The 27,508-nt window shown below is 41.0% G+C and overlaps 1 protein-coding gene across 4 annotated transcripts in view; it reads right to left on the minus strand.

The window, feature by feature from the left end:
• The window catches only part of MOCOS (molybdenum cofactor sulfurase), a 406,903-nt gene that overhangs the window by 28,501 nt on the left and 350,894 nt on the right, over nucleotides 1-27,508 (minus strand). For all 4 annotated transcript variants that reach the window (XM_090049140.1, XM_090049141.1, XM_090049143.1 and 1 more), the window contains 4 exons: nucleotides 18,642-18,804; nucleotides 8,030-8,111; nucleotides 1,727-1,851; nucleotides 743-848 (listed from right to left, as the gene is read on the minus strand). In XM_090049140.1, coding sequence (XP_089905266.1) covers nucleotides 743-848; nucleotides 1,727-1,851; nucleotides 8,030-8,111; nucleotides 18,642-18,804 — 476 coding nt within the window. The remainder of the gene's footprint in view (nucleotides 1-742; nucleotides 849-1,726; nucleotides 1,852-8,029; nucleotides 8,112-18,641; nucleotides 18,805-27,508) is intronic.

Below are 27,508 nucleotides of genomic sequence, written 5' to 3' on the forward strand. Positions count from 1 at the left end.
CATGCAACACCAGCATGCACGGCTGGGATGCATGCTAAACCTGGCACATGGGTCTAGGGTCCACTCTGGATGTAGGCTGGTCTATGGCTTATGCTCCACATGGTATGCAGGACCAGTTTAGAGTGCATGCGGCATGTGGTATATGGACTAGTCCAGGGCATATGTTGCAATGCTGTGTGTAGGGTGGTTTGAAGTGCATGCTGCATGTGGTGCCTTGTACTGGACTAGCCCCATGTGCCACTCATCTAGTTTTCAGGGCCCAATTAATTTGATACCCCTGTCTTATGGAATCATGGATCCTAGAGCAGATATCTAATTAATAACTCATTCCTAAGCAAGTAGGATAACTTTTTGTATTTCTGATCCTTAGAACACATAGGTAGGCATAAACTGGTTTCTAAGCAAACAGCTTTTTGCAGATAGCTTTTGGACAAAAATAAACTAAAATTTTCTGCAGATTATTGACAAATATGATAAAATCAGGTATTTAACTTGAATACTGAGATCAGCAGGTAAGCAGGTAGGCTGGACTAGATGACATTGTGAGATCCCTTCTAGCTCAACTTTCCTATGATCTTATTAACTGGGATCTATCTTAACATGGCATTTAGAATACATCCTTGTGAGGGACTGAAGGATGAAAACTTCAATTTCTAACTAATGCATTGATACTTTTACCTTATGACATGATTCTGAAAACCAGCTTCACATAATATGCCATCTCAGCTGACAAAGATCTCACCTTGCAATAATTTGCTCTTTCAGATACAAAATGCTTGTAGTGTTTACCAGGAGATATTGTGCTTCATTCACAAGAGAAAGTGAGATGGTTGCAGAGGGTGCCTGACCTAAAAATCAATCCAACATTATTAAATAATTATTACAAATGATCAATATGATGCTGTTTATGTCTAACCCCTACCCCCATATTGTTTCCATTTATTTTCATTGAAGAAATTATTCACTGGAATAATACAATGGAAAGAGTCCAACCTATTAAATTAGAAGCCTGAATCAAACTTATGTAGTGCAATGAACTTATTAAATAGGATATAGCTCAACTTCATAAAATAATTTACAGGTGGCAATAACTTAGGATTTCTAGTGTCATTTTCAATTCATTCTGTTTTAAGATAATACATTTTGATATAAGAATAAATTCTGTGTTCAGAAATTTTCCATATTTTTCACAATGACCATAAGATTTTTAGATAGAAAGGGTATTGGGATGGTATAAAAGACTACTTAGATTTTTTTCCCTAAATTGAACAAATGGAGGATCAGCAAAACAGATATACAGTTCCTTATTGGTCTGCATGTTCAGGACATCTCTCCTCTTCATTGCAGTAGATTTTTACTCAGCATAAGGTAGTGGTGCTCAAATTCTGACCTATGGGTCAAATCTAGCCCAAAGGGCCATGCCATCTGGCCTGCAGCGTTCCCCAGGCATCCAGAAATTCGGCATAAGAGAGCAGTGGCAACATTAATTGCAGCTGGATCTGGTGCATGGAGCTGAGCCAGTGTGTTAGAGTACACCTGCAGACTGACCCTGTTTTCCATCCCTATGTGGAGTCCAGCCTTCAGACTGGCCTCATCCCACTCCTGTGGCCCAGAGGACTGGAAGGTTGACCACCACTGTCATAAGACATGGCAAGCAGGCTCATATTTTCTGTTTAGAGAGACAGAATATCAGATCCATTTTTCATAAACATGGAAAAGCAAATACCTTTTACGTGTTTCTGAGTTGCATTTCCTTTGAAGTCTGAACTCTGCCTAATCAGGTGACACTGACGACCAAGAAACTCAGAGAACCAGTCTGCAATCCTCTCTCCGCAGTCATACGTTTGTACTCTATCAAGAGAAGGGAGGTCACAATGAGCATTAATTTCAATAATAAGCTGTGAATGCCAAAACCTTCATTTGCAAAATTGAGGATGGCTGATGGAGATATCTGCTCTGCCTTTTTTCAGTTCAGAGCCTGGCATCCATTATGACACTGCTGAATGAAATAGCTGAGATATGAGGTATTATTATGCACAGATATAGTTTCCAAATTTCCTGGAATTTAGAATATTCTGTCCAACTTGATGTTATTATTCATGAAATGTAATTTGATTCTGTATAGATTACTAAGGGATAGAAGGTCTGCGTAACACTAATAATGATGAGACGGACTCTAAAACACCACGTATGACACAAAAAGTAAAAATAAGTCTGCTAGAGAAGTACTATAAACACATGGCTAATAACATTGTGTCTACAGCCTGAATCCTGCAAGTAAGTATCTACACAAGTAACGTATATGAGTACTTGCTTTCATTGTGTGTCTGAAATCTACATAGATGTACCAGTGGTACTATAATTGGACTATACAAACATTATCATTTGTCTACATTTACTTATATTGTATATATTTATATGAAAGATTGGAGATACGGTAAGAATTTTGCAAGCCTTTTTAAAATAATAAGTTTTATCTAGAAATGGACATCCATTTTTCATGTCATAAGTTATTATACAAGAGTCACAAAAACTTCACCCTCTGACGCATCTGAACTAAAAGTTACCCTGCAACACTCATATCAAATCCACCCAACCCATTTTTTCTCAAGTGTTTTCATAGCATGGACCACTGTTTGAAAAAATCTCTAGTGAAATCCCCCTTCCCTTCCAGAATTATATATCTTTCCTGTGGCAAGTGTAGGGATTGTTTATATGGGATCGTATCATGAAAGTTATATTTTACATATTTTCATCTCTTTTAATGTAGCATTTCTGGTAGAAAGAGGAAGAGTCAGTGCCAAATAGGACTAATCAATTTTCTGTGAAAAAAATTATGGAAACTTTTCCTCTAAATTAAAACAATACATCTTTTCAATGTGCTAGGTATTTGCCTTTAGCAGTGGTCAAAACTAGGCCAAAAATATGAGAGAAGCTGATCTTTTATTACTTGTATCACCTAGAGGCTAAGGGAATATAATAATATTTAATAATAGCAATAAATAATAGGAAGAAGCATCTAGGGGAATCTCATTAAGTCAGAAGTTGTTAGAACAAAAGCTTCCCTGTCCCAGTATTTTAACTGAGACAAATGTGTTTTACAGGAGTTTGGAATTTTTGGTTTTCCATTTTTTGTTTGTTTGGTTCATTGGTTATTTTAAGCTAAGGTTAGCATAATCACCACTGTATTTACTATTGGGTCAGAAATCATGATTTTAAAATGGTCCACCAGTTGCAGCATTGAGGATGATCTAATTTAACCCATGCTAATACATATACTAAACACACCCTTTGAAAATGGAACTTAACTGTTATCTAAGCAAGTAAGCAGTAGTAAAGTGTTAGAAAAGATGTTTCTATCATTTAGTGGTTTTCTTCTATATTCATTCAACTACTGCATTCTTCAGAGTCAGCTGCAAATGTTTTCCTTCACCTGGGAATTTTTATAATCTTCCCTAGGAAACGATCTCTCAAGATTTGGGAAGGATCTGGATGAGCCCCTGAGAAATCCCTGTTTGTATCCTCACGACTACACATGAAGAATTCTTAGAAGAACATGGTGGCTTTGATATTTACTCAGACTGGTATTCCTTCAATCCAGAGAAGCCAGTCTCAGTACAAGTGATCTGCTTCATAAAGTAAGAAAAGTATTTTTCTCAGCAAAAAAAGATGCTAAATTCTGGGTTTGAGAACAGAGGGAGTTTGGCTTCACAAAGTTTCTTCTAGTTCACTTAAATTATGCAGATATAAAAGTCCCTAACAGTGAAAGCAGGATCTCTAGCTCCTCGGGGACTGCATTTCTCTACATTTGTGATTCTAAATTTTAAACGTCATGCTAGAAAACATACTAGCTATTCAGGTGCACTGCATTTGGTTTTTACTCAAGCTTTCAAGTCCCAATCATGTTATATTTCCCTTCCATGCAGAGCCGGCCTTAGGGGTAGGCATCGTGGGCAACCATCCAGGGTACTGTGGTCAGGGGGCACCACACACATACACACATACAGAGCAGTACCCAGCTTCTTTAAGTGAGAGGTGCTGCTGCAGGCAAAGGCAAGGGAGCAGAGATGTGGGGTGCAGTCTAGCGGGGAGGCGCAGCTGCCCACACTCCCCAGCCCACCCTCATACCTCCAGCCACTGCACAAGAGGAGCTGAGCTGGACAGTACGGGTAGCTCTGCCTACCTACTGGACTGCACCCTGTGTCCCAGCCCACCTGCCTCTGCCTACAGCAGTGCTGCCGACCAGGGGGGTGGGGGAGGCACCAAAATACAAGTTCACCCAGGGCACCGTTGTCCCTAAAACCAGTTTTGCGATCCATGAAAGTGCTTGCTACTGTATTCTTTACACATTCATGTCAGCCAGCTGGTTTGTTAAAGTTACATGTCCATCAGAGAACTGTGAAAACTCTCACCACTTGTGAAATGAGTGGAAAATCATGTTCATGAGCAAAGTGAAATGTGTGCTGTCTTTCCCTTCACTATAACGTGTTTTCTAATATTTGAAGGAGAGGACTTTTGGAAGTAAAAACTGCCTTTTATCTTAGCAAACAGCCTGTGATTCACTTCCATCTTCAGTGCAAGCAACTATTTATATTTTCAAAACCATTCTGATAATGTCCCAAAGCAGTAGCACTTCTGTATCCTCCACAGCCTCAATGGCAGGGTAAAAGAGGCTGAGAACAACATGTAAGACTGCTGCAGTAGAGGTTGAGATAGAGTGGGGAATTCATTTATGCAAGTTCCTTTTCCTGCCCAAATACTTCTTGCAGAAAGAGTGGGTAGGGACCAGATCTTCAATGGCTTAGGAACCATTAACTACCATATTAAGCCGTCTTACTTTCTGTCTACCTACAATATTTTAAATTGCTGTAGATATGCTGAATTCAAGTACTCCATTCAAGGTCACTTTGTAGTTTGTGTATTCTGAATCACCTGGCTTTTCAAATTACTTTCCCTTATTGTCTAAATATTTTCTAAGTGAACTCCATTGTCTCTTCAAGGTCCTTTTCAAAGTCCTTCTGTGGTAGTTCAATTCCATTCATTTTGTTCTTGTGTTTATTTTCTTTGAGTATTACTTTACATTTGTCAACATTACATTTCATTTGGCACATGTCAGCCAATTTATAAAGTAGGTCCTAATTCTTTCAAATTTTACTTGTGGTATGCTTTGTGCTCACTACTCATCCCACTGTTGTGTCATCAACAAATTTAGCTTCTGTGCTTTATAGCTGGTCCCTCTAGTGAAGTAATTTATAGACTGAGAAACAAGGACAGTCAAAGTCTGAATATTGATCCCGGGGGAAGCCACTTGCATTCACCCACAATAGGCTGAATTCGGCGTATTTCTTCTCTTCTTAACCTGTTCCTTGTCAATTTATAAAGCAGGTCATACTTTCAAACAGAACTTGCTGTCTGCTATCACTCATATATCAACACAATTTAGCTTCAGTACTTTATGACTCATTTCTCATGGTAGATACTGCCTGGACTGGACAAAAGGACCAAAGACTGAAGGCTGATCTCAGTGGGAAATCACCTATAATTAGGCTGAATTAACTTTGTTCTTTTTCACCAATTCCTTCTGATATTTTTCTGTTGAGGAATGCTGATTAGATGAAATCTAACTGTTTTGCTGGGCCATGCCGATTTTGTTAAATCTTATGAAGAATAATGGCTTGTTTTCCTGTCAGCTTTCTGAATCTCTAGCAGCCTGCCTGATGAGATGCTGCTGAGCCTGGAGCCTCAGTTTGCCAATGTTTGAAGAGCTGTCAGACTTCCTGCAGGGGACCACGAAACTTAGAAGTAAGATGACTGGGTCTCTGGGGCTAGGTACAGACATTCAAAAAGCCTGAGGTGAAACTGATCTAGGTTACATGGTTTTTTGTAAGCAGCATGGTTTAGATCAATAGCAAACAGAACACATATTCGCCCTTGGGGGAGGGACCGGGGGCACACCTTCGACCAGGCTCCGCTATTTTTTAACCAATCTATTTGTGACAAACTTCTGCTCTGTTACGGGTAGAGACCGGTTTCGTGTGCCAAACTTCTGCTCTGTTATGGGTATAGACAAGTTTCTGATCACTTATACCAGTAAAAGTGTAATGTCTGTACCCGGCCTGCTGGACTCAGAAACCTCATCCATTTAATCCATTCTTACTGCCCCTATCTTTTGCCTATCCGTCCTGGTTGACTCTGTATACTTACCTTCCTGGTTTCTCTCCTCAGACCATGGAACAATATCCCATGAAAATGTCCCTTTTCATACATTAACACAAAATACAGTCAATGACATGAAGGAAAAAGAGAGAAAAGTAACAGAGGACATTATACATGCAAGGTCTGTTAATGATGGGTTTACCACAAGGAGGATAAAGATGAGTCAAGACTATGGGAAGTGGGACAAGTGATTGTAGCGAATGACTCTTGGTGATGTCCACAACACAGTTATTTGTTTGGAAAACTGCCACCAGCAGAAAGAGTATATTTTGTGTGTGTATGACTTTAATCAGATGGAGGATAATTCCCTAATACTCAAGGTAGAAGAAGCAGAAGCTTGCATGGGTAACCAATAGCACATGATGGAGTTATACAGCAGAATTCACATCCAGCTGCTTCTGGCTCCATAATACAAAACATTAGATACCAATTGACAGCTAGGTTCATTAGGGCAGACTTCTGTATAAGCCCAAAGTGAGCTGTCTGGAGCCACGGCAAAATGCCTTGACCACTTTGTCACTGCCACCACATGCTAGAGGCAAACTCGGTAATTACAAATACAGATCCATGGTGAATGAATTTCAGGGAGGAGAAATTTAAAAGAATGGGTCAAAGCTAAATGGGCCTGGTTACATGAAGCATAGACACAAAAGATTAATTTAACAAACCAAGAAGCAAAATCCTTCTTGTAGCTTGGGAAAGTAAATTGGTGGGGAAAAGGGGTCTCTTTTTCCCTCTGCAGCAGTCAGGTTTAGCACTCAGGATGTCATTGATTGAAGCTCAAGGTACTACCCAACATGGGAGGCCAACTCATGTCCTATGTTAGGTTGTTACCATGTATTACATTGAATAGCAAATGTGAAAAGGGGGAGTCTTTGCTGCATAAGTGGAATTAAGTAGGTAATGCATATACATTTTAGCAAGCCATCCAGTACATGGCTATTTACTGAGATTGGCAAATATTTGTTTCAAAGGTAATTCTACAACACGGTGGAAAAACATGTAGCTTACTAAAAGGAAATTGAATGATTAATAATAGTAGTGTTACATTATAGTGAGGTAATATATTAGTTGCTTTACAGAATGGCTTGGATGCTAATAGTATTCAATATATCATTAATAACCTTCCAAAGAAAGTTACTGAAAAATGATCCCCATTCCCACTCAAAACAAAAAGGTGCTGTAAATATGAAAAAAAGGATTGGGATCTCAGAAATGTGAAACAATGCAACCTGAAATAGGAAAAGTTATTGTGACAAGTGAATAATTTAACTGAAATAAAACACACCTATTTGATTAGCCACATGACGTGAAAATGTATAGGGTCTTTCCATTTTTTTCTGACTGACAGTTTTATGAGAACAAACCAAATAAAGATATTTTCTGTTCTCTTGGATGCAAAATTGTCAAAATAGGATTTTGTAAACTATATCTATATTTATTTATTTGCACAGAACTGCTCTGTGTGCTATTTTTAACACAGTGTCATCTATCTGACCTGAAGAAGAATGCACTGCATCCAAAAGCTTGTCTAAGTTTATCCCAACCTTGCCATTTGTCCAACAGAAAATACAACCCACAAAAATCCTTGCCTCTTGCTTATTTCCTGGACTATCACAGCCACTTCTCTTCAAAACTTTCTTTAATTTACCTGGATGCTTCATTAAAACATTGACTGTTTCTCCCCTTCCTGAATTGTGTTTATGCCAAACCTCCTAGACTATCATAGAGCTTATGACACTGTATTACATAAGGTCACTCTGAGCTGTCCTCACTATCGTAGTTTTTCTGATATTCTTCTCTTCTCACTTACCTATGTGCACAGACTTTGCTTTGACAGAGCTGTGTCTCTTTTTCCAGGTTTTCCTCTAGAGGTACAGTTATGGGGTCCATTCCTATATGGATAGAGTGCAAGTCGCGAGAAAAACATTTTTGCAGAATCATACTTTACAAATAAAGTACATCTTTCCTTCCTGCACATGATCACAAACACTGACAAACTCTCCCCATTTTGACAGCATTATATTCTGTGCCTGCAGGTGGCTCCAAATGATAATGCAAAAACATAGGCTTTGGATGACCTTGGTACCCAAAATGCATTAACCAATATAACATTTCAGCTTTTAGTAACTTTATTCCCTGTGTGTCTCATACATTCGGATTGGCAAAAAATTACTGCAGTAATCATGGCTGTTGTAGAAAGGAAAGGCTTATCACAGTTGTGCTGCCTTGAGTAAATCAGGACATGGGTTTAATCATTCTTTTTTGAGAGAGAGACAGAGAGATGGTAATATGCAGAAATAAAAGAAAAACATACATGCTGTTCAAGAATGCAGTATATTTGTCACTAAACTACATATCTAAGAAAAGACCGAAATAATGAAAAATGCTAATGAGTAAAATATCTCCTATGAGCATATTTATTTGGATTTAACAGAATGATACATCTTGCTAAGAATTTACTAAAATCCTGAATGCTATGGGTTGAAGGAACGAACATGCCATGCTGGTTTATTAGAGAGAAAAGAACTTCCCAGTATTGCCCTTTTTAAGTGAAAACAAAAAACAAACAAAGGTTTTTTCCTGTCTGGCTGTAATGAACCCTCATTACTTTCCCTTATACTTCTACATAAGCTAACACTGCTTCTGATCTCATGTGCACCCATTTCACAATAATAAAGCTGCACTTAAGCTACTTTTTATTTAAAGCAGTGTAACTAAGAGGAGATTCACGCTGCCTTAACTCTGTGTACGGAAAAAAAATCTGTTTTGTTTCATTTTAAAGATCAGGGAAATTTAACTGATATTATCTGCTCTTTTCCCTTATGCATTTTCAAAACACAAAGCTTTTTGTTATTTCTTAACTTCAGCGCCATTGAAAGCTTATTTGACTTGCAGTGTTACTTCATTGAACTTAAGATAAGAGAGGAAAAGCTGGACATGCTTGTAAAACAAAGAAGCCACTTAACCCACTTGCAACAGGAAAACAGGTAATTATAATTGTAATTATTATCTAATGAGAAGAGGAAATGAATGCCCTTGTATGATTCCTTTTGCTTTCTTCCCTGTTTGTTTGTTTTGTTTTTGGTCTATTGTGTTTTCTACTGTGGGAAAATAAAATATGAGTTGGGAAAAGGAAATTAGTCTAGCTACAAACCCTTATTAAAATAAGTCTAAACAAGGAACACACATGCAATTTCTTCAGGTGGGGTTTCAAGGCTTTCTAGATCTTTTACGTTTCACATTAGCAAATGTATCACTCTGACTATAAAATGCACATTTGACAGCAATACTCAGGGTAGGTTAAAGTTGTTAATTATAACTTTATTCCATTTGAAGGCAAAAAAGTAGAATATTGCTAGTTACTAAAATGTAAAAGCTGTCATTCTCCATGGTCATTTGCTTGATGATAAAATTCACAGATGTGTTCACAATATTAATATAAAAACCCCTTGTCTTTATAGCAACTATTCTGTGTCAATGGCAAAAATTAGAAGCTTGCCATTTCAATAGACTGAAATATAAACTGTTCATGCATATTCTTTCCTCAGTGTGTGCACATAATTCCCATTAATTGTATTGGCAGTAATACATTATGCTTTGAAGGGAGAATAAACTGCATAAAGTGTAATTAGTTGCACTGTTTTGTTCACATTGTTCTGTTCCAATATTTTAAAGTGATTTCACAACTCTCAAAATTCCTGCTTTTGTGCAATAACAAACTAATTCACAACTTGGAAGGGACTGCTAGCTAAAATGGAAAGAGAGAAATTGTCCTTGCACAGCAGAATCATTCCTGATTGACAATGGTGTAACACCAAGCAGAATTAGGCCATCTGCATTTAACAGAGGCAGACGGAAAGATTTCTTTTTAGCTTCAGAACAAGCAATCAAAAAAGAAGTCGAAGGCCTTATCAGGTTAGTGTAGTTAAGATTAGTTTCAATAGCCAGGAGTGCATAAGTGCTGTCATGTGACTAGCAGGCTGCCTTTGACTTCCCAGCCTGAGTGACCAGGTATTCATTTACAGATGGTCATCTGGGACAGCCTTCAGTACAAGTCTGGAGGACAAACTTGTGCCTTTGGTACCGTAGCAAGATGTTAACTGGTCTGTATCAGTGCACCCACAACAGGGTTTTGCAAATGGAGGATCTGGCCCCGCTCCCTTTTAAGTCCATGGGAGCTTAGCCATTGACTTCAATGGAAGTAGGGTCAGGCCTAGATATAGTAGATCCTCATTCCCCTAGAAGCATACCTAACATGTTATCATTGCTTTATCAGTCAGTCTCACTATAAGGAAAGTTCAATACAATTTTCATATGGAAAAACATGACAAATATTAGCCAAAAAACAAGCATCTTAGAAAAGAGGGACTCAAATTTAAAAATACAGTTCTTAAAAATCCAAGATTTCAGTGAAATGGGAGGTTTTTGGCCTGCTACATAGGTTAACTGATTTAGAAATATGGGAGAAAAAATGCCTAAATTATGGGACCCTAAACAAGATCAAGGAAGCTCTGACCTGACCATGTGTAGTGGGATTTTATGAGGAGAAAGGTGGACTGTCAGGTGAAGATTTATACCATAAAGGGATGCACTGTAAACCATAAAGGAGCTCATCAGTCAAAACCAATCTGTTATACTCTATATAGAAAGCACTGGTAAGCCAGGGTCATGTGTGAAATATCACTATAACATATTCCTAGCAAAGCACACTGTTAAAAGCAAGACACTGCCAAGCTGAGCTTCAGTTTCTGAATGGGTCTGAGCTATAGAAAGCATTGCAGTAGTCTGATCTCATGGGCTACAGACAGACATTCAAAAAGCCTGAGCCTGAATTTATTCAATCTTTGCAGGTTAGCTTAACCTGACCAGGATGAACCGGTCTGTAACTGTACAGACATCCCCTCTGGACTGAAGAAATGCTGGCACATGCCTGTAGTGGCTCAGGCTAGAAGCCAGGGGGCACTAGAGCAGCCCTCCCTTCCCTTCCGCAATGCTGAGCTGTGGGGGGCAGGGCATAGGCAGGCCCTGGCAGGACTCTCTGATTAGGGAAGGGTGTCCCTGGCCTCCCCCCGCTGTTGATAAAAGAGCATTGAGTTACACAGAAGGGATTTACATGCAGAGTTGTTTCATAGATGTATTTGGTAGCTGTGTCAGCATCGAACAAAACAGCAGTCTCTCTCATTATTTCAAGCTCTTAAGCAACTTTTTCCAAGGAAGGAATGGAGGAACATTACTAGCTACCTGTTGATTAGCTCCAAAAAGCCCTAAGCCGACACTGTCTTGTCTGCCTTTGTCATGTCTCCCACAACACCGACTGTAGCCAGCATGTGGTATGCTAGCTAATGATAAAGCGGTGTCTGTGTAAGGCAGAGGGGAGTGGGGAATCCCTGCTTGAGCAGGGAGTGCTGAGGGGGAGGCAGGAGGAAGCCAGGTAGATGCCTGCAGTCTCTGCTGGAGCTCCAGCCAGGGAGCAGAGGGGAAGGGCTGTCCCTGCTGGGCTGAAGCAGAGAACAGAGCCCTACCCACAGCTGCAAAGCAACTGGGATGCTGGGGAACTCTGATTTAACTTAAACCAGGAAGGGGTCAGGGAGAGACATTGCATTAACCAGTTTGACCCAAATCAATTAAGTCCGATATACATTCAACCAGGTTTATCTCAAACCAGTTTCAGCAATTTTCAAGCTGGTTTATGTGCACCGAACATCTGTTCTGTTACAGGTTTAAACCAGTTTCTGATCACTTAAACCAGTTTATGTGTAATGCCTGTCCCTAGCCAATGTGATAAAACTACCAGAGCTAATGAAAGGGATGCAACTTTCTGGTCCGATGCAAAAAGAAAAGACCATTTGATTCACTGTTACTGGGTCATGTAAGAGTAGCTCAGGTTATAAATTCAGGCAACAAAAGGCACAAACAGGCAGATATAAATCTTTACCTTCTTTTCTGATTGCTTTCCTTTCCTTCATGAATGTCAGTTCATTTTTATCTAGACCAAGTCTTAACCAGTAAGGTTTAATCCTTGACCCAGATTTAAGGCCCACGGGGCAGTAGTGTAACTAGGGATGAGTGAGTGGGGCACTAGTCCTAGGCACTGATTTAGAGTAGTGGTTATCAACCTCTTTTGTACCAGGACCCATTTCTAATCATTGGCCAGTCCCCGAACCATTCCCCTCACTCCCAACCTGCTGCCCCCCGGCTCCACCCCACAGTGTGTGGGGCAGGGTGGGATGTGTGTGGGGAATAGGGGGGCCCCAAGAAGCCCCTTGCAGGCTGGAATTCTCACAGCTGTAAGGGGAAAGCCACAGTTTCCCACATTTTTCTCCTTTAAAGGAGAATCTACTTGTAAAGTTTGTTTGTGATCCTTTCATATATTCTTGCAACCCACTTTTGAGTTGTGACCCACGGGTTAAGAAAAGCTGATTTAAGGAAGTTAAGGAAGTTCACATAGTTTCGGCACAAGCTTGCCTTTGTGGGGCTAAAGTTGCTGCACTAGCACCAGTGACCCTTGTGTAAGGAGGTAAGAGCTTACCACTCTGCCCCTCCTCACCCTGCTTCCTAGTTATGCCTCTGCACACTGGATAGGACCACTGACAACTGTGACTGGTTCAGTAAAAGATACAGAACTTGATGTCACTGGCATACTAAAAGTAAAACCTGCCCTGTGTCCTCATTAATGATGTGACAGAAAGGATAGAGTGAAATAATGCCATGTATTCATGGTACTTAACAAAGAAAAGTAGCACATACTAGCAAGGACAGAGACGTCATTCAAAGGGATCAGAGGATATGGAAGGGGAAACAAAACTCTTATCTTGGAAAGATGTGCAATAGTACGTCTGGGGAAAAATAATCCAGATGAGAGGTATTCAGTAGGGAAAAAAACCTCAGAGCAATAATGCTGAAAGAGACTTAGAGGTGGTTGTAGTTAGCAAATCAAATATTATTAATTTGAAATATGATAGGGAATCCAAACAGGCCAATGAAGTTTTGAGCTGCATGCTTAGAAGATTCACCTCAGACAAGGACAGAGAGACAACAGTTATGCCTTGCACAGACCTGGTGTGAGTATTTGCGTCTGAAATACACATTCAATATCAGACATGAAATTAGCAGCAAAATATGGATCAGCTGGAGGAAGTCCTGCAGAAAAGAAAATGTGATTGAGAACCTGAAAGACAGACTTATCAGGAAAGATTAAATAAGTTGAATAAGAATAACCTTATTATGGAACAAAATGTGATGGTCAATAAAATTCTGTTGGTCTGAAGAGTGTAAACACCAAGAAGAGAGTGGTTAGCTTGTATGGTTCAATGGAATTCAGTTAGGAATAACAGGGTGAAGTTAAGAGAGAGAAAAGCAGGCTAAATAGCAGGAGGAATTTTTTAGTCATGCATGTATTCAGCCTTCCTTCGAAGTTCACTTGTACCTCAATCATCTGGGTACCTTGCTAAAGATAATCTCCTGAATATTATCTGGAAATACATGGCAAATATAACCTCATTTTAGTAGTTTAAAATGGTTACTAGATTGCAAGCCTATTACTGGTGCTACAGAATAGAACTGCTGTTGCAAAGAGATGAACCAGAACACTTAATGGGACCTCAAAATATCTAATATCTGGGATTATCACTGTCTATGCTTATTACAGAATTAATAAAGACAGTGATCCAGAAAAACTCTTATGTTTTGATGGTAGTAAAAGCCATATATAACAGCCATACTTATTTTTTTGTTAATTTCTGAATTTCCAACATATTCTAACACTGGTTGAAGCCCATTTCATTCCAGTTTCCATGGATTCGGGTCCATTGGGTCCTCTGACTTCCAAAAGATGAACACTACTAGAACTCCAGGAATAACCTGGAGGAAGATGAGAAAAATTTTCAAAGGCATAATTTCAGATCAGAGCCCCAAATCCCATTGACTTCCAGTGTCTATCAGTAATTTTTGCTTTTGAAAATATCCTCCTTGCACTTTAAAGCATGCCAAGGCAAGTTTAAGTTGAACAGGTGTGCTTGACAGGAAGATGTGCCAAAGGTTTAGAAACAGAACAGCTCTTTCCATTTTATAAAGAATAACTTCAATGAACAAAGCATAAGTAAATCCCTTGGAGGTGAGGTTTTCCTTTTGAATATCTTCAAAGAGGTGACAATCTAACCATGAACTATGGGATGGTACTGATGGGAGACATCAATTTTTCTGCTGGAAGAGCAATGCAGCCAAATATAAAACATTGAGCCAGGTACTAACTTGCACAGAAGACAACTTTCTGTTTCAGAAGGTTAGGGATACAACGAGGGGATCATCTATCTTGGGTCTTGTCCTGGCCAACAGAGAAGAGCTGGTGGAAGATGTGAAGGTGATGGGCAATTTAGAAGGAAGTGATCATGATATGATAACATTCCATATCCTGAGACAAGTGAAAGCATGAAGTCAGCAAAAGTAGGATGCTATATTTCAAAATGGAGGATTTCACTTGACTCAAGGAATTCATGTGCATGGTTCCATAGGAAGCAGACTGAAGGATAAAGGCACTCAGGAGGGCTGGGAGCTTCCAAAGGGCACAATACCCAATACGAAACCCAATAAGAACTTTTCCAACACAATGAAAGCACAAGAAAAATCACAAGAGTCCAATGTGTCTGCACATGGGACTTTTAGGTTGCCTCAAATGCAAAAGGAAAGTATACAGGCAATGGAAAAATGGACAGGTCACCAAAAAATTAAGCTGAAGCCAGGCAGCTAATAAGGATTATTTGGATAAAGAAGGAGATAATCTGAAGAGCGAGATAACAAGAGAGACAGTCAGAGAGCTTCTGATGGATATGAATAAATTAAGTCAGCAGAACTTGGTGAACTTCATCCTAGGATACTGAAAGAACTAGCAGAGATGATCTCTGAGCCCTTGGCAATGATCTTCATGAAGTCATGGGAGATGGGCAAAGTAGCAGAGGTCTGAAAAAGGGCCAACATAGTGCCTTCTTTAAAATAAAAAAGGCAAAAAGGAGGGCCTGCGAAACTACAGACAGTTTAGCCTCACCTCAATACTTGGAGAGTTACTGGAACGTGTCCTAAAGAAGTCCATTTGCAAGCATCTGGAGGAGGAAAGACTGAACACAAGCAACTAGCACGGATTGACAAATCAGGTCAAACAAACTTGAATCTCTATCTTTGACAGAGTAACTACTTGGGTGGATGAAGGTAATGATGTGGATGTACAATATCTGAAATTCAGCAAAGCTTTTGACAAGGTCCCACATGACCTTCTCATAAACAAATTGGAGAAATATGAGCTGGACAAAACTACTATATGGTAGATAGACAATTGATTGACTTGATAGTTGCAAGCAAAGGGTAATTATAAATGGATCCATGTCAAAATGGCAGGAGGTTTCGAGTGGAGTCCCACAGGGGTCTGTCCTGGGCCCGCTGCTGTTTAACATGTTTATTAATGATTTGGATGCTGGCATGGAAATCTTCAGAATGTCTGCAGATGACATGAAACTGGGAAGGACTGTGAACAATTGGAGGACAGAAGTGCAATTCAGAAAGATCGCAACAGTTTGGGAAACTGGGCTGAAGCTAAGAGGATGAAGTTCAGTACTGACAAATGCAAGGTGCTACAGCTCAGGAAGAATAATATAAAACACAAATACAAAATGGGTGACACCTGGCTCAATGTTAGCACTATGGAGAAAGATCTGGGAGTCTTGGTAGATCACAGACACAATCTGACTCTGCAGTATGATGCAGCTGCACAAAAGGCAAAGGCAAAAATATTCACTGTTAAAATAGTGAGGCAGAGGATTAGACTGACTAGGGAAGTTGTGGACTCTGTCACTGGAGGTTGGACAGCCACTGTTGGGGATCAGCTAGGTACAGCTATGTTCTACCATGGGCATTTCCCATGCTTCTGGGCTTTGCTGGTTGCCATATGGAGCTGGGAGGGAATCCCCCATCCCTCACCTTTCAGCTACATGTATCAGGGGTTTTTTCTTAAGCTTTCCTCAGAGGCATTGGGTGTTGGCTGCAGCCAAGGCTGGGGATTTTGACTGGGTTGTGCCAGTGCTCCTGCTGGGACTTAGAGGCAGAGGTTCTTAGCTAGACGGCCTTGCCCCTCCACTCAGGGTCAGACTAATAACATTTAGAGCAAGAAGGAATTTTACCCCATAGTCTGACTGGTATGGACTGTGGGGGGTTTTGCCTTCCTCTGCAGTGGTGGGCATGGTCCTCTACCTGGATTTCTTGGGCATATATTAGCAACCTGTTACATAAGCAGGATGTTGGCTGTCATGGTCCTCCTGCTTTACCAGTGGTAGGTCAGGGTGTTATGTCTTGTGATGTGTCAGGGTGGACTGCAGTTTTACTAAGAGGTTATATTATGGATGAGAATGATACTTTTGGATGGGAATGATGCTCCCTCAGGCATTGGTTTGACTAGACAACCTCCAGCTGTACTTCTCTGTGATTCTGACATGATGACATGATGAATCACTCTGTATCTACAAGCAATAGATGCCAGGGAAAAGACAGACAGAAAAAGGAAACTTTATTTCTGATGACAGTTGGTTCTGAAGCACTTAATATTTTTAATACCTTTTAGTTAACTTAGGCAGAAGAGGCTCTGATACTGCATTATGGAAATGTAAGGAGTACTGCACTCCGTGTTTTAAATGGAGAATAAAAGATGGAAACATAGAAGAGTTTGTGACCACTCTAAAACTGAAGGGCCAGTTGTGATTTTGGGGGCTCAATCTTTGATAAAAGACCACAGCTTGATTGGGAGAGGAAAAATAAAACACAGGGTGAGACAAATCAATTAGAAATTGCCAAGCAAAGGATGCTACCCACTCCAAACTGAGGACTATGGAAGGGGAATATGATTTGAAACCTGTGGGTACAACAACAAATCTCAGCTGCTACAGGAAGAGACATGAGGTAGGAAGATAAATGGTGTTCAAAGCTAGAATCCACACAAACAGACCACAGAGCTGCACACACTGTGGCAAATGCTGCAAGCCAAGATAATACTTGGCATTTGGAAAACAGATGCAGGCTCTGCAGTGGATTACATCACTAAGCAAAAGTTGCCAGATCCAGCAGAGTGCACAAAGAATGGACAAAGAAAATGAAAACAGCACCACTGGCTAAGATTTGTTCTTCCCAGGAGCAGTGGACACCACTGCAGAAGAAGAATGGTCTATTGGGCTGAAAGTAAATGGACCTCTTAAACTACATATGGATGCAAAAATCAGGGTGGCGCTAGAAACCATATGGAAAGCCATAGCAGGAGAGGAGAGATAGGACAGACTGAGACCTATTAAGAAGCTCAAGTGTCAGCTGGAGCTGGTTGTTGTGTGGAGTTTCATGATTTCTAACTGATGCTGATCAGTTAAAACTCAGACAATGAATAAAGCAGAACTGTCAGATTCCTTGGTCTGCCACGTCATTTCTGAAGGGTTCAAGTGGTACTGCACTCTATGCAAATCCTATTGACTTCAGTCATGTACAGGTAAGGGGCTCTAAAGTGGTTCACATCTAATGTGGTTCTTAAACCACATTTTGAGGAGAGATCTACTTGTTGCAGATCTATCAGAGAATAGAAAAAATTGTGATGGTGAATTTATAGCAGGAGAAAAAGGAGTTAATTTACTTTGGTCTAGCACAAATATGGGCACATATATTATTTATAGAACAGCACAGGCTGGATAAATGTGAGACTCCAGGGAAAAGATAAATGCTGTTCAGCCATATGCAAACAAGACTCTAATAACGAACACTGAAGGATATATACCTGCCCTTTAGTGCCATGTTAATTGTTTGGTTAGTGAAAGGAACAATACATGCCAGCAAGTACGAGCAGTATTTCCAGACTCCCAGTCTCACCCCTCCCTGCAACATGGCTCTGTTTTGTACTTACAGATGAATCTAGGAAAGTACAATAATAAAGAAATGTTTTCCTTTATTTGAAAGTAAAGTAATCAGCAAAAAAATATGTAAGGTCATGTCATCACTTCAGTGATACCAGATGTCACTGATGAATCCTCCTATTTAGTCAATAAATGGCAAATCTTGTCTCCCTGCCACACTCAAAGTAATTTATCTTTGTATACTTAGGAGATGACAATTTTCAACTTCAGTTACATTAGTCCTTACAGCCTTCCGCGTTTGTGCAGAGATAGGATGGCCAGCATCCATACATATTTACGAGTTCACCAGTTCTGCCCATGATACCTGCTTTCGTGATTGCTTACGGGAAGCCACTATGGACCTCTATCGGTCAAACACACCACACATTCCAGTACAATCTGCAAAAGCAGAACTTGTCCTTCCCATATTAGTGATACATGACATTCAGTATTTGCATATATATTTTTAAAAATCAGTATTAATAAGGAAGAGAAATGGATTTACTTACTAACCTTCTGCTTTGATAACCATAATCTTTTGTTTCAGATCAATTGAGGGATGTATCAGACAGAGCCTAGGCTCCTGCTTCTGAGTAATGCAAACTCCATTCTGATTCACAAGCATCCAATTACGGTCATACAGCAATCCTTGGTTTCCTACAGGCCACTGTGTAACCTAGCTCAGTAACAGGAAAAATATGAAGAGAAAGAAAACGTCACATCAATTGTTCAATAAAGATCTTTAGTCACAGATTCTCACTGCACCAAAAAAACCCCCAAAACCCAGAAAAAAGAAAATGCAGCTGTCCATTAGTGAAATCCTTTCAAATGGAAACAGAAAATCTTGTGCATGTCAGTGTCAGCCTTGTTGACAGAAGCTTTTATTTTCCAATCAAAGATGAAGATCTTATTGCAGGGAGTTGACAGAACAAAAAGGAGCACTGTTACAAATACTTCTGACATTATCACCATGCTTTGAGGTATTAAGATTCAAGAAGAGGGCTGGGATGAGCTGGGGAATAAGATTTGTGACACTTGAAGGGAAATGTTCTTGCTTTCTTCTCTGGACCACGTTTAGGACCCCCAACATTTCATTTTTCATATCTATACAGGAGAGATTTCAAAAAAGGTGTGTATGCCAATGCAAAAAAATCAATATTTTTAAAAGGAAAATTTTGAAATTTTCAAACATTGAAAATGTCACTGTTTTTGTTTCACCAAATGCCCGTGTTTTTATGTGAAACCAGAAGAACTTCATAAATCTAACTTCAATTTTTGAGGCTTTTGATATTGTTGAGAGTGTGGTGTCTTGTACAGCTCTACTTATAATAAACAGCTGCACAAGCCATTCTATTCTGTCTGTTCTTTCATTACTTCCATAATATTCTTTACATCCAATAGCCTATACAACCATATCGTCATTCCTTGTATGTACATTTTTCTGGTAAAAAGAACATCTGTTACTGATGCTGTACAGATGGCAATCTTTAAATCCAAAGAAAGCAACTTTGGTCCTGCCTTTGGGTGGTATTAATAATTGCTTTTTCCTTCTGAATGATAAAATAAGTTAATACAATTCTTTTAACAGAAAGCCAGGCATTTAAATATATCACCCCAGATCATGTGCACTCTTGAGTACCAGTAAAATATTTAGGAGAGTTAAGCAGGAGGCAGCTTTGTTGCATTTTCACATAAATTTGACAAGACAGCCCAAGTCATTAGTAGTAGCCTAACTGGCAAGAATAATGTAGCAAAAAAAAAAAAAAAAAATACTGAGGGCCAAGTTGGACTCTAAGATATGTATGTGTACTTCATGATGTTCCTGCACTGGAAGAAAAATCTTGCCTCAGGCTCAGAATATTCTTTAAAAAAATAAATCAAGTTCTGATAAAACACCCTGAGTGTTTTGATAGAAATCCAAGTGACTATGAAGGGGAGCTGTAAGTAAGAATTTTCAGCACTTTCTGATAACCAGATCCTTGTAAGGTGTCTCAAGATAGGCATCACAAGTAAATGAATAAATAAATAAATAAAGGCAGCGTTTTAGAAATCTAGGCCAACATGTTGTCATGTACCTCAATTATACACACTACAAAGATTTTTTTTTTGCCCATTTGCTTATTTTACAATGATCTTAAGTGCTCCTTTTAGCAATAATGACAAAAAACTGTAGGTCAGAAATGTGATTTCGAAGTCTGACGGTGCCCCTTAAAATAGTGTTGTTTTAGCAATCCCGATTATATGCATATATATGGTAGTTTTGAGTGTGTTCAGTGATTGCTATCATATGACCAAAATACATTTCTGCCAGTAAGGAGCTAGATAGTTGTATAATAGCTGGAGTGGTGACATTTGTATCATCAAAATACAGGATTCTGGACTAATTCTATATACGAGGATCTCTGGCTTCTTTTAAAAATCAGACCCCAGAGATTAGGCAATCTCAGTTCAAAGGTACTGGCTTTTTCTTTTAATTTATTCATTGGAAATACTGGAATTTTTGGTTACTCTGGGTTAATTTGGCTGGAATATGCAAAAAGAAGACCTGGCTATCTTCACCTCGTATTACAAGAGCTTTAGCTCCATTACAGTATGCAACAAAGCATCAATGCATCCTCAAAACACATACATACAAGAGCTCTCCAAAATCTGAGAGACTTAGCCCAGGTACAGACATTCAAAAAGCCTGAGGTGGAAGTGATCCAAGTTACACACTTTACTTTAAGTGCTCTAGGTTAGATTGCTGGCGACCAGAACACAGATCTGCCCTTAGGTGGTGGGGGGCATGCAGACTGCCTGCGCTAGGCGAGGCCAGCAAGCTGAGGGTGCTTCAGCACACCTTCCAGCAGGCTTCCTAGGCTGAGCCATCCCTGATTAGGTGCGGGGCATGGCTGAGCACAACTTCCCCACCCCTTCCCTGGCAGGTAGGGCTGTGCGAGGCTTCGAACAGAGCTTCGGATCCAGAGAAGCTTCAGATGCTTCGGGGTCTGAAGCAGCATGTCCAGGTTGAAGCGCCGGCCGCGTTCGGCTTCCCGAAGCGCTTCAGAGCCGCCTCGGAGATCCAGCCATAGGGTATAATGGGGAAACCATAAAATATCTATAACTTTGCTGTTTTTTGTCCAATATGGATGAAAGTTTCAGGGGTGGTAGACTCTGCAGAGAGCATAAACCTTGCCAAGTTTCAAGAAGATCAGTGCAGGAGTTTGTGGGGAATAGCACCCCAAATTCCTGAAAGCAAAACTCCTGTCATGTCTAGGTGTTACAACATAGGGTAAAAACTGCAGGGGTGGTAGCTCTTATTGGGGCCACAAAGCCTACCAAGTTTCAAGAAGATCAGTGAAGGGGTTTGGGGGGAACTGCCCCTCAAGCTGCAGACAAGCAAACTCATGACATGGCTGCTTGTGGGACTGACTGTGTCTCTCTTGGGGTGGGGAGGGGAAGACACTGCTGCAGCCCTGACTGCTAAGATGCTGTGTTCCCAGTTACCAATCAATCATGATTCACTCAGGGACCAGCTCAATACACAGAACCTAGCTACTACATAACAACTTAAGGAGCATCAATTAGCACCAACAAAACCAGGCTAAGGAGAGGAAAGAATCAATACAGACAATCAACTGCTCCAAAACAGACACAGTCAGTCCCACAAGGACCCATGGCACAAGTTTTCCCTGTCAGCAGCTAGGGGTGCAGAGCCCCAGGACCCCCCTGCATTGATTTCCTTGGCAGCTGGCAGGCTTCATGGCTGTAGCAGGGTCTCCCTTCCCTGCAGCTGTCACCCCACTATGCTTTAACACTCACAGTGTCACCAGTGGCACCAGTTTTGCTTGTCCGAAGCTTGAGGGGCAGTTTCCCCCAAACCCCTGCACCGATCTCCTTGAAACTTGGCAGGCTTTGTGGCCTCAGTCAGAGCTACCACCCCTGCAGTTTTGACCCCCCCCTGTGGTGTAACAGGCAGCCATGACATGAGTTTGGCTTTCAAGAATTTGGGGTACAGTTCCCCCCAACCCCCTGAACCAATCTTCTTGAAACATGGCAGGTTTCATGCACTCAGCAGAGTTACCATCCCTGCAAGTTTCATCCAAATCGGACAAACAACAACAAAGTTATAGATATTTCACTGATAACTCCATTATATCCTATGGCCCGATCTCTGAGGCGGCTCTGAAGCTTTGACCGGATCAAGGCAGAAACCCGGTTCGGAGCTCTGGATCGGATCGTGGCCATCTGAAGTGGCCAGATTGGATTGCTGCCGACTCACACAGGCCTACTGGCGGGGTCAGTCACAGGCATGACAGCTGCTGGCATGCAGCAGAGGCAACCCTGCTCGGCCATTCCTGTTCTCCCTGGGGCTGCTTGGGATGGACAAAAGGGAGAGTACTAAGTCCTCAAGAGAACCAGAAGCACTGTCATTTCTGAGACATGCTCTTCCATAGTCCTTCTAAGGAAAAGCCTGTAGTGCTAGCACAACAGGCTAGCTAATTTTGTAACAAAGCATGTTCATTTTCTGCCCTGGCATGAATCAGAGCCACTCTAATTAAAGCACTGGGAGTGTCTTGTGTATCAGCATTTGGTGAACTTTAGATAAAGCATCCCCACCCCAATATGAAGCACGGGGATGCTGATACATGAGATGTGGAGGCTGGAGTGTGGTAGTTACCATACTCCAGTGATTGAGTCTGCTCCAACACACTGTAATTTCAGTGTGTCAGAGCAGCCTCCACACTTGTGTACAAGTACACTGAGGTGCTACTTTGAACTACCTACTGCCTGACCTCAGACCAGCAGAGATAATGACTTTTCAACATCAGCTCATGACACTGATCTACTGAGAGCCAGTTAGTCATGCTAGTCTGCAGTCAGTCAGAAGGCAGGGTAGATATGTACCTTTATAGATTTAACTACATAAGACACGTATGAAAAGCACAAGCTTTCAGTCAGGATGCATGCCTTTAGTTAAAAAGAGTTAGTCTGCAAGAAAGTAAAGACTGGAATACAGTGCTAGTAAATTTACAGGTACCACTGCATGACATTTTCCATAAGACAAATCTGTTTTTTAATTTTCTTTAAAAATGCTTGTTGTCTGATTTATTTTTCTAATTACAGGCAAATCAGCCTAAAGGTTAATGCTGTTTAGAAAGTATCAAAGGAACGGAATGACCTGATTTTAAATATGCAAATAAAAAAGAAATGTATGTTTATGTCCTTTGTATGTCATGTTTCTTCACTGATGACTGAAAATCTGAATTGTATTTTAAATGAAAACGTATTTTTATAGTCTTGGGTGATCCTAAGCAATTTTTACAGCATGAAATCTACTACAAAAATAACAAAGTTATTGATGTTTAAAGTCTTAACGTCTTTCATTGAACATGAGGCATTCAGCAATGATACAAAATTCATGGACATAAAACATTTGCATTTAAAAATGTAAAAATCTGTGCCTATGAAAAGAGGGATGAAGAAGGGAAGAGTTTAAAGGGGAAAAAGTACCAGAGAAGAATAATTAAATAAAAAAAAACTGAGGAACTTAAAATAGAGCTTTCAAGAAAATTCCATTAGGATTCCCATACCCCATCTGAACCCTCTATTTTGTATGATCTGTTACACATTCACAGAGGAGGACTGAACAGTAAAATGTTCTTTTCTTGTCAAGCACATTTTAGGAGGTGCAGATACAGTAGTAGGAACTAATTAACCCTCCCACCCCAAGTTTACAGATACCCTTTCTAACTTGTATCTTCTCCAACTTCCAAAATATAGTACCCTCATGTGCCATACTCATTTTCTCTAAAAATCAATTAGGCAGATTTCAGAGTTAGGAGAAGATATTTACGTACTTGCCCGTACAGGAGATCAAACTGTGGTGAGTTTGGCCACATGCTCATCAAATTTAACTTTAATAACCTCAAAACAATCAAAGGGATTTTAATGGAAAAGGGTCTGTGTTCCCTTTAATGCAATTTTCCATTTTACCTCCTTGGTTTATCATTTCTATAAACTTTTTAAAATTTAAATATAAACTTTTTAAACTTTAAACTTTTTAAAATTTAAATACAGCACATACTTCAACTGAAGCCTTATTTTTTACATTTGCCAAAATGCAACTGGGACTGCATTCCAGTTGAATTCAGTTTTCTAGGTACATCCTTGGTTTGTCATTTCTAAAAAGTTAAAAAACTGTAAATATGGCAGAGCATGTACTTTATACTTAAGGCTTATTTTCTATATTTGCCAGAGGTCTAATCCTGCGATGCTGGCTTGAGCCTTGTGCCTGGATTTACAAACCTATATAATTATGACCTCAACTATCTAGGTATAAGCCAAGAATGTAGTTGCTACTGTTGAATATTTAAGCCACTTTCATATCAGTCCATTTGTAACTATTCTACCACTGTGAAAAAAAGGGATTCAAAATATTAAGTGAGAAAATATTTTAACCCTCTTGTAACTACCATGTGGCTGAGGACAATTTCTGTTTATTAAAAAAAATACTGAAATTCTTTTTAAAAATTACTAACAGCTAACCAAGCATAGGAAATTTCAATCTACTTTCTACACACTTTGAAAAGTTATGAATTTGCGAAAGCAGAAAAATGGGTTGACAACTTGTGCTCCCTACTATCACAATATTAAGATGGGCAAAGTCCTTGGTTTTCTGTATTAGCTAATTCTGTCATGGTACAGCACAGAGATGCCAAAAAAAATGACATTCCAAGGGTAGGCTGAAAGGCCAGCATTTCATTCCCCCTTCATTTAATTTTGGGAAGATCTTTTTGAGTGTTTCACTTCGAACTCCAAGGAGTCTGGCATTTGACACTTTTACCCTTCAAAATGATACAGGTGGAGTAGTGACACATCCAGTCTTATGAAGAGTGACTCACTTTGCAATTAGTGATGATACAGGTTCAGGAGGTAGCTACTCAACACTGCAGCCACAGAAAAGAGGCCAAACAGTTTCTGGATTTAGAATGAGCTTAGGTGATTTCCAAGACATATTGACAGCCAAATAAATTGCTTCTGATTTGGAAAAAAAAACTGTGCAGAAATAAAGTTACAGTACGCTTTTAAATATTCCCCTGTGCCTGGCTGGCAATAAAATGAGGACAAAAAGCTTTTAATTCTTTTTACAAATGTTGATGTTGCTGATGTTACCTGCTTGACTGACTGATTTTTCCATGTGGGGGTCTTAGCTAGTGGGCGGTAAGCGCTGAGACTACTTTTTCTCCTTGGGCATATTAACACTTCTCTGCTGCATCTGTGAATGCCCCTATCAAGAACATCTCAACCAGTCACTCCCACATCATGTGCATGATAACCAGGGATCCAGGTTTTCTATTTCTCATGGGAAAATGAAATAAAACATGGATTTTACCTTTTACCGGAGGCAAATGCGGATTTCTCACTTTACTGGAGAAACCCATGGATTTTGCAGTTTTGCAATGAACTCTCTGCAGGCCAGCAGAGTTTCAGCCTGCAATGTGCTGAGAGCCAGTGGGAGGAGGGTGATCAGGCGGGGGGGGGGGGCGGGGAGGGGCAGCATATGCACATATACGCACATGGCCCCAGGCAGCCTGAAGAGCAGTTCCTGCAGGTAACTGGGGGGGAGGGGACAGAGGGAATTGAGGGCCCCATAGGGAGGGAAGGAGTTACGCAGGGCTAGCATGGACAACCAGGTGGTACGTGGGGCTTGGGGCCACAATGCATGGCTGCAGGGCCCCAGTGGAGAGTTGGATGGGGCCATGAGCAGCTCGTCCAGAAGCCGGGGTGGGGGGGCTGGCTCTCCACCACTGCACATGCTTCTGAGGGGCAGGGGGGACTCACACCCCCCAGATCTGTGCATGGGGCAGGGGTGGGGGTGGATACAGACTTGGGCTCCCACCCTGCTGCCCACCTCGGGACCTCTGCAGTCCAGTGTGCATGACTTGGCATGGCAAGGAACAGTGGAGCTGTGTGGAGAAGCTGCTCGCTGCTGTGAGCTCCGTGCTGCCCTGGTGATGTGCGCCCTGTGTGCATGGTAGCTTTGGGGCACAAACCCACATTGCTGTCCTCAGTGCAGCTGGGCACATAGGAGGTGTCACCAGGGCAGCGCAGAGCTCGCAGCAGTGAGCAGCTTCTCTGCATGGCTCCACTGCTCCCTGTTTTGCCGGGTCGCACCCGCTGGGCTGTGGAGGCCCTAGGGGAGGGCAGCAGGGTGAGAGCCAGAGCGCACAGCCTGCACCCACTCCCACTCCTGCCCTGTACACAGATTTGGAGGGCACAAGTACCCCCTGTCCCCTGGGAGTGTGTGCAGCAGCAGGGAGCTGCCCCCCCGCCTAAGCCTGCAGCAGGGGGGAGTGGGGGCAGGAGGCTGCAGAGCTGGGTTCCTAGCCCTGGCAGGTGGGCCCCTCTGGCAGGGCTGGGGGGGAGCAGGGGCTGTGGGTGAAGGGTGAAGTGCACCAGCAAGGCTGTGGGGGCTGTGCAGAGAGAGTGAGAGCCACAAGCTGAGCCAGGGGGCTGTGGGTGTGCAGTGAGGGCCACCAGCAGGGCTAGGACAGTTGTGGTGGGGTCTTTATTTTTAATCATAGATTTGGGGGGGATGGTTATGGAGAATTTGCAATTTTTTATCAGGGGAAACCCAGATCTCTGATGATAATTTCCCAAAATTAGGTAATGTGGCTATCTTGGAGTGGCCCTCAGCACATGCCCAGTACCTAAATAGCTGTTTCTTAATGTGACGTAGGCACCCCAAACCCTTTTTGGGTCTGGCTATAATTGTGTATATGGTACATCAGACATTATGGGATTGTTGTGACAGGTATAGAGAGACTGCAAAGAATCTACTTCTGTAGCTCTTATACTATCACAGTCATAGCTCTGTTCCTCAGAGACTGCATGAGTTTGGCATCCACAGTGGTAACAACCTCCCCAGTGTGGGCTTGGAGGGGAGGTCACAAGCCTCTCCTTGTATCTGGGGATACAACTGGATGATGCCTCCTTTTACTCTACGCAGCACAGCTATGCCTAAACCCAAGACCTCTGATCTCGGCTGTGGCACAACTCTGGCTTCTGTTAAAACTACCATTTAACCCTAACTGCACCGGGTAGTGTATGGATGCATTTTAATAGTAAATCATTCTGGCAGCAACTCAAATAACCACAACACCTGAATAAACAGGAAGCCATCCTTTTCTTTTGACTTTTCTCAACACCTAATTAAAGGTGTTTATCCCCTATTTTCTAAGGCTGTGCCTCTCAATTAAAGACAGGGCTCATTGTAAGCAAATCCAAGACTTAAATGTGTGTGTGCATGTGTGTGTTGACTTCCTTGGTCATACCTTGCTACAGTTTGCTTTAATCCCTTAACCCCCTTCAGGCATTTTTTAAAAATATGATTATTG

Source organism: Crocodylus siamensis, chromosome 5 (genome assembly GCF_052110815.1).
Source record: "Crocodylus siamensis isolate JL-2025a chromosome 5, ASM5211081v1, whole genome shotgun sequence".
In the NCBI taxonomy this organism is placed as follows: Eukaryota; Metazoa; Chordata; order Crocodylia; family Crocodylidae; genus Crocodylus; species Crocodylus siamensis.